This window comes from Gymnoscopelus braueri, assembly GCF_963280865.1.
Source record: "Gymnoscopelus braueri genome assembly, chromosome: 9".
Lineage (NCBI taxonomy): Eukaryota > Metazoa > Chordata > Actinopteri > Myctophiformes > Myctophidae > Gymnoscopelus > Gymnoscopelus braueri.
Window position 1 is genome coordinate 13,766,900 of NC_137610.1, and position 12,530 is coordinate 13,779,429.

Sequence of the window (12,530 nt, forward strand, 5' to 3'; positions counted from 1 at the left end):
TGGCTGTTAGCCTGGGAAAGCAATGCGATACAGAAGGAATTTCTCTGCTGATCTTTCTAATAATGCATTGCTCATCCACCACTTACTCCGGCACACAGATGTTTAAATGTGGAACGCCTTGTAAGCACTCTGTTTCCTCCCAATGACTGCTGTTCTGCTTACTATTCTCCTGGCACTGTCTTGCCTGCTGTATTTTGTTTATTTATTTGTGAGAATGGACTCAAAAGGGCTGAGGATATTTTCATTGCATCATCTTAGCTGCTTTATTTGAATGAATATTCCCCTCTGTATTTGCCATCACACTATACTGTAGGAATAAAGTGCTTTGACCACAAAGTCATGTAATGCTATTAGGATTTCACAATGACTGCAGCAGATAGCTTGTATAATTTCTCCATTTGCCGGTATGCAATGTGAAGTGTAAGTATGACTTTCATTTGCGTTTGTAGTTACAGTATGCTTATAATCAGAATCTGTTCTTGCAGGTGTACGGGGCAGCCATCCAGTTTTATGAGCCCCACCCAGAGGAGAGCCTGACTGATCGACAGCGAGCCCAGCTGGGCCTGCAAAGCTCAGATTTCCAGCCGGATGGAAGCAGAAGCATCCACAGCAACAAGAGCATCTGCCTGCTGTCCCACTGGCCATTCTTCCAGTCCTTCAGGAGTTTCCTCACGTTCCTCTACAGATATTCCATCTCCGGGCCGCACACACTGCCTATTGAAAAGTGAGCATATTTTATGGATTTCATTTTGTGCTCTCTTAATGGAAGTCTGCAGGCCATGCAGGCAGTCAGTTTCCTCTTAATCTTGTTGACAGCTTTCAATGAATCTTCACAGTTGTTGTTTAGTTTTTCTTTTGTTTTGTTTTTTTAGTTTTTTGCCGGAGCCTGAGGCCCGACAATAACCTACTGTAGAATGGTCATTGTCATCAGTGACTGACTCCCCATTGTTGAAACACACATGCACGACAATCACTGCATGCATTGTGCCAGAAATGTGCAGGTATCCCATTTCCTCGTTCCGCTTTCCCGACAAACTCAACATGGAAAAATATACGTGTAGGCATTTCATATTTTACTGGGTGAGTTCTTGAATTCAAATCAAGGAATGGCCCATCAAGTAACTGGACAGAAAGTTGCCAACATTTTATAACAGACTAAACAGAGACAGGACTCTGGAATGCTTTCATTTGGTTATTACTTACTTACTTCATTTGGTCTGAGGTTGCAATTTGTTTTATAAATGTGTTGTAAATTAGTCCTGCACTATTACCTCCATAAATGTATATAATCTAGCTAATGTTAGAGCTTCAATCATGCTCTGTCTTGTTCTGGGTTTTAGAACAAGCATAAATCCAGCTGTTTAGGTATTGCACCGATGGAAAAGTCAAGTTGAGCAGGAAAGTCCTCTGTTAGATCATTGTTGGTAAATAAACACATTCTCATCAAAACATAATATTTCATTCATAATTTGTTTTTTTGCCAGTAATGGCAACAAAACAGAGATTAGATTACAAATAAGATGGAAGTCATAGGGGTTCAGTTTCTGATAGACATTGCTCCCGGTAGGCTGTTTCCAGAGTCCGGCTGAACTGGGCTTGCCTAGATTCCTTTATAATAAATCTTTTACACTTTTTATCCACAGGCACATCTCTCACTTCATGCAGACGGTCCCATTTCCCTCTTCTCAGAGACCACGCATCCTAGTGCAGGTGAGCGATCACTGCAAATTTGAAATGAAAGAGCCAGGCCTGCATCTCTGTTTGAGTTGACAGTCTTTGCATACCGTACACTGCTGTCTCAGAGACGAGTCTCCCTCCCACTGATGCTGTGTTTGATCAGGATGGCGTTCACACTATTCTCCTATGTCTTTCACAGCTGTCTCCACACGACAGTTTAATGCTGAGCCAGCCTGTGTCATCTCCACTGCCTCTAAGGTACAGCTATAACCCAGTTAGTTCTATTTGCTGCTGTTTCACATTTGAACCTATTGTATCTGTATGAAGTGTGTGTGTGTGTGTGTGTGTGTGTGTGTGTGTGTGTGTGTGTGTGTGTGTGTGTGTGTGTGTGTGTGTGTGTGTGTGTGTGTGTGTGTGTGTGTGTGTGTGTGTGTGTGTGTGTGTGTGTGTGTGTGCTCGTGCGTGCGTACACTGTGCTGTCTATATTATTGCTACCTACTGTATACCCATAGAGTACTGAGTGACATGCACGAGTGACACACATGCACGAAGACATATGCCACATTGGGCCATGGTTTTGTGAATGTAACCTTAACTGTACCTTTAATTGTGTACTTGAATGCTCTCCTTTACGTGACATGAATACTTTGTTAAACTGTGTGTGTGTGTGTGTGTGTGTGTGTGTGTGTGTGTGTGTGTGTGTGCGTGTGCGTGTGCGTGTGTTAGTGGTGGAAGCCTTTCTACCCTGCTGCTGAACCTGGGTCCTAAGAATGCAGCCACCCTGTTGGTGCTGGCTGTCACCGAGCACAAGATCCTGGTCCACTCGCTCCGTCCAGCAGTACTGACCAGTGTCACAGAGGCCCTAGTGTCTGTACGTGTCTGTCCTCTTTACATAAATAACAGTGTCCTTTAAGCTATCACGCAGTGGTTAACTAGCACAATATGTCCTGTGAAAAGGTTTTCTTCAGTGTACAACATGTGTCTCACAGAAGAAGAAGGGGGAATGTAGAAACAGTGTCACAGAGGCCCTAGTGTCTGTACGTGTTTGTCCTCTTTACAGAAATAACAGTGTCCTTTAAGCTATCACGCAGTGGTTAACTGGCACAATATGTCCTGTGAAAAGGTTTTCATCAGTGTACAACATGTGTCTCACAGAAGAAGAAGGGGGAATGTAGAAACAGAAAAGCTCAATGTTAGACAAATGTCTAACTACAGTACCTAGCTCCATGGTTACCATGAGAATAGGTCCCTTTTTTTGCAAAGCACTGCTACTCATCATGGCTGTATTAGATGAGTTTACTGTCTGGGAAGCAGTTTATTGTTTCTTATGTAGTCCTGATGCTCTTTTAAACATCATTGAAGGGCCTCTATCCATCTCTTACAGATGATTTTTCCCTTTCACTGGCCATGCCCATACATCCCCTTGTGCCCGCTGGCCCTGGCTGATGTGCTCAGTGCACCGTGCCCGTTCATTGTTGGCGTTGATTCGCGTTACTTCGACCTGTACGTGCCCCCGGCGGATATCAGCTGTGTGGATCTGGACACAAACACCATCTCCCAGTGAGTAACCCCTGACCTCTTCTGCTTCATGAAAAATTGCCACCTTTCAGCACACTCGGTTGAACATTATCTTCCCATACATTACAGTAGGATTTCTCAGGACTGGAACCGCCTTTGCTCTTTGCAAGGTTATCGTGATCTTCTATCAACACAAGCTTTGTAACTAGAGGGGGAGTGGAATGTGGAATGTGAAATATTCTTTATTGCATAGGAAGGAACATTGGGGTTCAACTGGTCTCCCACATAAACGCACTAGATTTGTTTTGCGGAGAGATTAAATTGTCAGTTCTGGTGTCAGTGAGTCTGTCTTCCTCCCCACAACTCTTCCTCGTGTTGCACGGCGTGTCCTCCCCCGTAATGAAAACCATATGGTGCGTTTTTCAGCAAAGATGACAAGAGGGCCCTAACATGGAAGATCTTGCCGAGGAGAGCCTGCAAGCATCTGCTCAATACCCTGGGCAAGCTGTACCAGCAGCTCATTGATGGTGAGTCCAAACTAATTCCAAACTAAGTCATCTTGTATCCATCTGGGCCTTTTAGGGTATCTGGATATTTTATCTATGCCTTTTAGGGCAAATACTGCATGTGAGTTAGTGAAATGTTTCTTCAACCAGGCACTTTTTTCTAAAGGCACTTAAGTCCATGATGTGCACAATTTATTCAGTTAACTAATGTATTATTGCTGAGTATCTTGGCAAAGAAACATGGTGGACTATAATATAATATGACAGTGTGTATCTTTAAGCTTTCCCCAGCCTTTTCCAGTGCATCCCACTGACAACATTGCAATTGCGAGCTAGAGCTTCTGTCACAGAGATGTTCATGTTAATGTGCGGCTACATGTCAATGGGGTTCTCTCTGCAGCCCACACATTTAATGCATGGTCCTTAATTATGCTGTGTGCACCCACACACACAGGCGGTCTGCTGAGTCGTGAGGATGAGCACTTGGAGCAGAGGGTGACTGACAGTGAGCTCCATGGTGGAAAAAGCCTCCACACTCTGGAGATGGAGATCCAGGAGGCGTTCCTGCGCTTCATGGCGGCCATCCTGCGAGGCTACCGTTCCTATCTGTTGCCCATCACTCAGGCCCCCTCAGAGAGGACCACTGACGCAAGCTCCCTCTTTGACCTCCAAGGTACAGTACAATTTTACATAAATGTTATCCCTGAGAGTTAACACTCAGGATTTTGCAGTGTCGGTCCTGTCGTCGCAAATGAAAATGCCATGTAACGCATATCACATTATCAAGTAGCCTAATCCAATATAATTATTGATTATAATTAATATAATTGGGAAAATAAAGGAAAATAAGTTGCCAGAAATCTTCTCCTCTCTGTGTCCCCATTTCTTCCTCTTCAACCTGTGTTAATCAGATGTGTATTTCCTGCAAAGATATACAATAGACACGGAGATACAGTACACTGTTAAATTACACAATTATGGAGATAAAGTGAAAATGTGACAACATCGAGACAGCAAATATTGACATTTGGTCCATAAATATTGTTATATCACTGTTACGTGATTTCACCCAACAATAGTTGCATGCAATTACCTCACAGGGTTTTGTTACTCTGACTTCTTGTGATGTTAATGGCTGGAGCCCAGGCATTGAAGTTTGGCCTAAAACACCCCTGTAAGTAATGACTCGGCTGATTTATCTTAAGCCTCGGTGGAAATTAGGGATGGCTGATATGTCAGAGAAATTACCATGATTAATAGCACAATCACTTTGCACATCTGCGTGCTCTTATGTAAGCAGTGAACCGGAGAACTCCTTTCTTACTGCTGTATTAATATCCTTCAACTCAACGGTTGTTTATATGCCTTGACCCTTTCTCCAGCCTTCTGTACCAGCTCAACAAAGTAAATGACAAATTGTAGCTAAGCAGTCTGGGGGGGGGGGGGAGTGTTCAGATATTATTGTCGTTGCTATTTCTGTCATAGGATTCTTGAAGAGCAGAGACCGCTCCCATCAGAAGTTCTACTCGCTCATGATGAAGACTCAGATGTTCATTCGCTTCATAGAGGAGTGCTCCTTTGTCAGTGACAAGGATGCTAGCCTGGCTTTCTTTGATGAGTGCGTTGACAAGGTGAGATTTGCAACTCATTCGTACCAGTAATGTATCTTCTGTGTATCTTCCGCAAGACTGCTATCACAACAACCAACAAGACGATAATGATAAAACAACACTAATAAAAATGGAAGTGCCACTCTATACTAGCCTGGTAAACCCCCCTCCGGATATTTCATTTCCATTTAAATGAGATTTCCGGAAGGGGGATGGTTTACCAGGCTAACTCTATACCACTAAGCAACAATTTGCTTTAATAAGTATCTCTCTCCTTTCCTTCTCTTCTCTTTGTCTTTCCTCTGTTATCCTTTTGCCTTCTTCTTTGGCTTTCTATTCTATATACTCTCTCTCTGCTGATCTTTACGTCATCTTGGTCCGTGACTGGCAGCTATTTACCACTGGCAACAAGGTAAGAACCCAGAGCAGTAGAGCTGGCCTTTTAAGTATGTTGTACGTCTTTGAGAGAACAAGTATAGGCCTATTCATTGTATTCTCTAATAGTATGCTGTATGTATGAGAAGTATAAACTGTAATATGTCATGTTAGATGAGTTGTGCCTGTACATGATCATCTATTATCTACTGCCCCAACTCAAAAGCTCTTATCTTATCTAACTCAGCTGTACTGGGGCCTGTGTGTGCGTGTGTGCGTGTGTGCGTGTGTGCGTGTGTGCGTGTGTGCGTGCGTGTGTGCGTGTGTGCGTGTGTGTGTGTGTGTGTGTGTGTGTGTGTGTGTGTGTGTGTGTGTGTGTGTGTGTGTGTGTGTGTGTGTGTGTGTGTGCGCGTGCGCGCTATGAATAAATCATGGACAGACTCGACAGAGACAGTGAAGTTGAGAGGGCCTGAGAGGTCTTGTAGGCTAGGCTGAGCATTAGCTGTCCCTGTGTGTTAGCGATCTCGGTGTGCGTTATTGAATCAAGGGCCATTAGAGTCAACTGCTGAGACGCTATGCAGTCCTCTTGTAGACGCTGAGGTGGCTCAAAGTCTGTGAAATGAATTATTTGTGCTTGCCATTACCCATTACATATTTCCCCTGTGTATTTGTCTCCTTGTCTGCCTCTCCAACAACCTTTATTTAAACTGTAGAGGAGTCGATGAGAAACAAAGATGAGGGCAACAATCCAAGTTAACTACACATTCACTGTTACAATTGTTGGCATGTTATGACTGTTTCCATCAATATCCTATGCATTCTGTCTCGTTCACTGCTGTGTAATGCATTTGGAGAAAAAAAAGTTAGCACAGCTTACACAACTAATGTTTCTGTGTCCGTCGACAGAAACAACAACACAATCCTTCCTTGAGTCTTTGCTAGCAAACTTGTGCAATCAGGAAGTCACACTGACACGTATCCGATGACCCATCAGAGATCCTGTATGAATGGTTATTGCGCGAAAGCATTGATTCATTGTTGAACTTGAAGATAGTAACAGGGTGATTGAGAAATAATTAGGTCTTTCAAAGAGGAAGGAAGAACAACGTAAAAGCAGAATAGAATCGGGGACAGGGAGGTCAGCGAGAACTATAGTCAAGTGAATCATCCACTTGACTGAGTGGAACGCATCCTGAATCATGCTAACACGCATGCAATCTTGTGAGCATTTTTGTAGAGCTCATGATTGAGTTGGAATGGCTTAAAAGGAGCTATGTTCCCTTGCATCCACATAACAGACATTTGTGACTTGCATCAGTCTTTACAATTACAGATTGCAGAAGAGGAATTACCTCACTATAGTGAGAGATCTGATTTGTTGCTGTTTCTCCTGTGTAGAATGTGGGCACTGTACAGCAGGCATCCCTCCACACAAGGCTGATGATAATGACTTGCTCTCAGTGATGTTGTTAGTTGAAGAAAGTGTGATGGTTCAGTGCAAAGGCAGAGTCACAGACAGAGCTGTACATTGTAATGGTGTCGTGTTCCCAAAGCAACATGACTTTATGCAATTACATCCAGGTCAGTGGAGTCTGGATTAATTTAGCCCCTAGAAAGGGAGGGAGGAGAGTGGATCAGACCTCCGCCTTCACACTGACCTTTAGATAAGTGGAAGTGGGGCACAGGGCCATAATCCTATATTGATCTAGCCATTGCTGACATCTGTTTGTCTGCACTCAGATGACTCTCATATCTGAGCTGATGTGCAGGGCTCAGATCTGTACAGTATGCTGTGCTGTCAGTGGGCTCCATATGCACATCCATCGTTTCCAGACAGCTTTAGCGGCTCTTCAAGGTCACTGGGTTGTTTGTATTTGAGAGCAGAGCCCAGATCAATGGGTGTGTGTTGCTCTTCCCCAGATGGACAGCGAGAGGCCAGAGGACACCAGACTGATTGAGCTGGATGCTGAGTCTCATCGCAGCGAGCACACAGTCTACATCAATCCCCCAGAGCTACCACCTTTGCCTCAGGGAGAGGAGCACCCTCTGTGTTACAGGTACCATACTGCACCCGTAGCTCACATTGCAAAATCCTGAGAGTCAATTTCACTCTGAGAGTGAAATTCAGGGTGAAATTGACACTCCGGATTTTACAGTGGACACACTCCACTGCTTTCATTTCTCTGTCTGGCTCACATACACATACAGTGCAGACACACATGCACGCACGCACATGCATGCGCACGCGCACGCGCACGTGCACGCACACGCACACGCACACGCGCGCACGCGCACACGCACACACGCACACACGCACACACGCACGCACACACACACACACACACACACACACACACACACACACACACACACACACTCCCAGAGTACTACATCACAGTGCCTGCCGAGTGCACACAATGCCTCTCCTGAGAGAGCGACTAAGCTTAAATTGCCTCTATTGTTAGAGAATTTGTTACCACGGTACGGCTTTGTGACTATTTTGAAAGGAAACACATCAGCTCTCAGAGTTTTCATGTCTGTGCTCCATCTTCCTTCGTGTCTTTGGCTTCACCTACTGTATAGTGTCGGTGTGGGATAAAGTGCATTTGATGTCTATTTCGGTACTCTTGTCAGAGTATCTGAGAGTCTTTGTGTCTTTTTGCAGCTATTCTGGTTTCCCTGTGCTGAATGCTAATCTTCTGGAGCCTCTGGAGGGACCGAACCCCTCGACAGCCAGCATGGCCTCACGACACAGCAGCCCCGCCAGTCCCACAGCTATCTTCAGGCGCTCCAAACAGGTCAGCCATGCAATCCCTTATAGAGCAGAAAATTATGCATATTTCACATGCATTATGCTTTATTAATTGCAGTGGATATTCAACAATCTGATCCTCTCTGCGATCTACACAATTTGTTTGGTTAGGGGCAATCACATGGTTATAGCTTGTATCTGTTTCAGGTTAGGCACTGTTGGTATGCTATGCTCAAGTTTAGACATGGGGTTGATGAGTTTAAAGTTATGGTGAAGAATCTGGGGAAGGATTTCAGAGCGTCCGACAGCTTAAAAGTGTTTCCTTTACAATGCTGTTTGACGGCTAAATATACACTGCCTTTACTACAATATACTATTTGGCATCTTTTTGAACACTGCAAATAAATCTTCACATTGCCACTTATTATATTTTTATACTGTAAGATTGCCTAGGGGGTGAGCTGTCTAGAAGTGAGTCTGTCGGTTTGAAACCGTTGTACTGATGATCAGTGCCAAATTACACTGCCAGTATGCCAATGATGTAAATCCCTGAATATGTTTTCTCATATTGTGAATATCTTTTGTGTGTGAACATCAGAGATCCACAGGGAAGCCACGCTGTTATTAGAACTCCTTCTGGGACCAAAGAACATTCTGGATAAAACTGCTTTGGCCTCAGTGGTTCTTTAATCGTTGAAGGAAAAGAACACATTGCTCATTTTCTTTTCTCTTCATGCCTGTCAGGAGATCAGATCAGCTCAGCGGATGGCTAAAACATACTCCTCCATGCCTCAGATGTGGTCCAAGTGTCTACTGCGTCACTGTTTTGGCCTGTGGTTCATCTGCCTGCCAACTTACGTCAGCACCTGTCACTCTAAGGAGCGGGCTTTGCGAATGGCCTATGACGTGCTGAGGAAGATGCAGGAGAAGAGGCTTCAGGCTCCCGATGAGGTAGGAAGCCACTACAGGCATTAACTTCACCGTAGAGCAGTGATTCTCAACCGTTTTTTATTTCAAGGACCGCCAGTTTGGTATGCAATAGGGCGGCCATGGACCCCCATTCCATACAATTCTTATCTCTGGGACCCCAGTCTACACTGTAACATCCTCAGTGTTAATTTAACTCTGGGTGTACTGTGCAGTACACTCTATGAGTTACAGACCCGTAAGGGTCCATTTGGTTCCTAACTATCAATCATTTAGCTCAGGACCCCTGGAACCCCCTCAAAAACCCATGGGGGTCCACGGACCCCACATTGAGAACGAATGTTGTAGAATATGGACTTAACTGTGTATTTTGTATTGATGAGCATGGTATTTGTGTGGATTAAATTAAATTGAAAATGAAATGCATTTTCCCAAGTTTGTACCTTTCATTACCTTTCATTAACTCACTATAATAGAATACATTCCGATGGATATAGTATGTGTGCATTCTGTGTAAATCATTCTGGCATTTCCCCTGGTTCAAGGTGTGCTACCGAGTGCTGATGCAGTTGTGTGGCCAGTATGGCCAGCCCGTCCTGGCAGTCAGGGTGCTGTTTGAGATGAAGAAGGCTGGAGTCCACCCCAACGCCATCACTTATGGCTACTACAACAGGGTGAGTGCCACCGGCACCTATATGATGACAAGAAATATCAAATCGTTGATGTCCGGGCAGAAACCTCCTATTCTAACCAATAATGCAGGGGAAAAAAAATCAAAATGCCACATAAATAAAAGAAAGTCAACAATAAAAAAAATCAATATTTGAATCCTGAAAAGTAACAGTTTTGGACATATGAGGTTTCCACTATTCCACCCGACAGAGACGATAATGAACTAATCAGGCTATTAGTTTTGCACTTAGCACACCGCGGTTGTGTATGTATTAAAGGGATATTTCACTTTCAAAAAAACGTTTGGTCATTTTATCGTCTACTCAGGCCGTTGTGAACCCCCCAGACAGTTTTTAAGTTGCTCGATACAGTATATAGATATTTGATATTCATTTAATCAGACACGCCCCCTTCCTATACAAACCCATTGTAACTTCAAACTCCATTTTAACCATGTTAGATTCATCAAAAACACCCGTCCCTGGTTCTGGTGACTCATACCGCCCCCCTAATACGCGAGGGGGCCGTGTTTTTTCAATTACTTTTTTCATTTTATTTCTTTTTTTTAATTGGAAAATGAACAAAATAAAATACAATAAAAAAATTAAATTAAAAAAATTATCCGAAAAACACGGCCCCCTCACGCATTAGGAGGGCAGGGTGAGTCACCAGAACCAAGGACGGGTGTTTTTGATGAATCTAACATGGTTAAAATGAAGTTTGAAGTTACAATGGGTTTGTATAGGAAGGGGGCGTGTCTGATAAAATGAATATCAAATATCTAAATAATGAATCAAGCAACTTAAAAACTGTCCTGGCCTGAGTAGACGATAAAATGACCAAAAGTTTTTTTGAAAGTGAAATATCCCTTTAAGTCATGACCTGATTCTCCCACTCCAGGCAGTGTTGGAGAGCACCTGGCCCTCCAGCACCAGAGGAGGCTACTTTCTGTGGGGAAAGCTGAGGAATGTGGTCTTAGGCGTGGTCCAGTTCAAACAAGTGGGCAGGAAACAGCAGCCGCCACTCAGAGACCCTCAACTCTCAGGTCAGGACCGCCATGACAGCGTCACCGTTGAGAATGACTCACAGCCACTGACACACAAAGCATTAGAATAGGACAAAATAATTGAATGTAATAATTCCAAGTACGCTGGAAGCCATTTAAACTTTTTTTGTCAACACAGCTGAATAATACCTCGAAAATGAATAAGCCCCTGAGTTGTTTAAGGTTGCATGAAGTTCAACCTTTTGCTGAGTAACAGCTTTTCTTCTTTCCTTTACCTGATGAATGAATAATACATTCATATTAGAATAATTCATTTTAATGTCAAATGAGCGGCAATTTGAATCCGAGTTGATTTCATGCTGCGTTCACACTGGCAGCTACAAAGATGCAGGCTACACCATTCTTTTTCAAGGTAAGCCACCGACATGAAGATGCAAAGATACATCCGACGTTTGTAGCTGCTACAACAGCTACAGCAGCTACAAAGCTACAAAGAAGTTGAGCTGGTTTCAACTTCAGCTACTGTACAAAGATACAAAGCTACAAATATGCTGCGTAGCTTTGTATCTTTGTATCTTGTATCTGCCGGTGTGAACGCACAGGGACGCATCTCTACCAACCTCCCTCCCTTGTCTCAGGTGCCCTTGTCTCTTGAATTAACATAGCCTTTTTTCTTGGTTAACCTCCCTCAGATGGCAGTGATCTTGACACGGTCAGCCACGGCAGTCTGGACAGCACCAATGACTCTGCCGAGCACGCCTGCATCGACGCTGACTTCACCAAAATTGACTCTAGTGATGACAGATCAAGCACAGGTAGAAAGCTACATCCAACACACTGTTTTCCCCTACTCATGTCACTTCATATTTCCATCCATTTTCCATCACGTCACTCTGTTATTTCCACCTGCCACATGTCACTTCATATTTCCATCCATTTTCCATCACGTCACTCTGTTATTTCCACCTGCCACTCACTGTGTCTAGAGTGGTTTATGGTGGCGGTTTGAGGATTTGTTTCAGAGGCTGATTGAAAAGGAGAAAAAGTATTAGAAAATGCACCACAGGTATACTGTATACCTATATAAATCAAGAACAATGCACACGTTTAATTGAAGATGAAGCAGAGATAACAGCTGTCCATTTCAGCATCAGGTCGCATAGCGTTAAACCAGGAAGATGGAATGCACACACGATCCCAAACCATAAACAAACATCACCACTTGAATTAAAATTCTTAATGAGGAGAGTCAGGAGACTGTAGTAGAAGATCACCACAAAAGCTTATTCAACCTTCCCAAAGTTGCATCTAACAGATGCATGGACGCACTCCCGACATATCGTTATGTCCCATGACCTTATATGGCGAGTAGCCTATATTTTGATTAATTGCTGGCCAGATGAATCAGACCTGACTTTTAGACTATTGCTCATTATTCTGAAGAACATGTTTTACCATGAAACTGATGATGCAACACCTTGTTGAGA

The 12,530-nt window shown here is 43.6% G+C and overlaps 1 protein-coding gene across 2 annotated transcripts in view; it reads left to right on the top strand.

The window, feature by feature from the left end:
- The window catches only part of dennd4a (DENN/MADD domain containing 4A), a 33,916-nt gene that overhangs the window by 6,183 nt on the left and 15,203 nt on the right, over positions 1 to 12,530 (top strand). The window contains exons 6-20 of one of the 2 annotated variants that reach the window (XM_080436755.1): positions 486 to 724; positions 1,644 to 1,710; positions 1,877 to 1,935; positions 2,404 to 2,548; positions 3,062 to 3,237; positions 3,622 to 3,722; positions 4,156 to 4,374; positions 5,187 to 5,332; positions 5,703 to 5,723; positions 7,607 to 7,743; positions 8,352 to 8,484; positions 9,183 to 9,389; positions 9,911 to 10,039; positions 10,938 to 11,082; positions 11,736 to 11,858. In XM_080436755.1, the coding sequence (XP_080292881.1) occupies positions 486 to 724; positions 1,644 to 1,710; positions 1,877 to 1,935; positions 2,404 to 2,548; positions 3,062 to 3,237; positions 3,622 to 3,722; positions 4,156 to 4,374; positions 5,187 to 5,332; positions 5,703 to 5,723; positions 7,607 to 7,743; positions 8,352 to 8,484; positions 9,183 to 9,389; positions 9,911 to 10,039; positions 10,938 to 11,082; positions 11,736 to 11,858 (2,047 nt within the window). The remainder of the gene's footprint in view (positions 1 to 485; positions 725 to 1,643; positions 1,711 to 1,876; positions 1,936 to 2,403; positions 2,549 to 3,061; positions 3,238 to 3,621; positions 3,723 to 4,155; positions 4,375 to 5,186; positions 5,333 to 5,702; positions 5,724 to 7,606; positions 7,744 to 8,351; positions 8,485 to 9,182; positions 9,390 to 9,910; positions 10,040 to 10,937; positions 11,083 to 11,735; positions 11,859 to 12,530) is intronic. The other variant, XM_080436756.1, reaches the window with a different exon arrangement.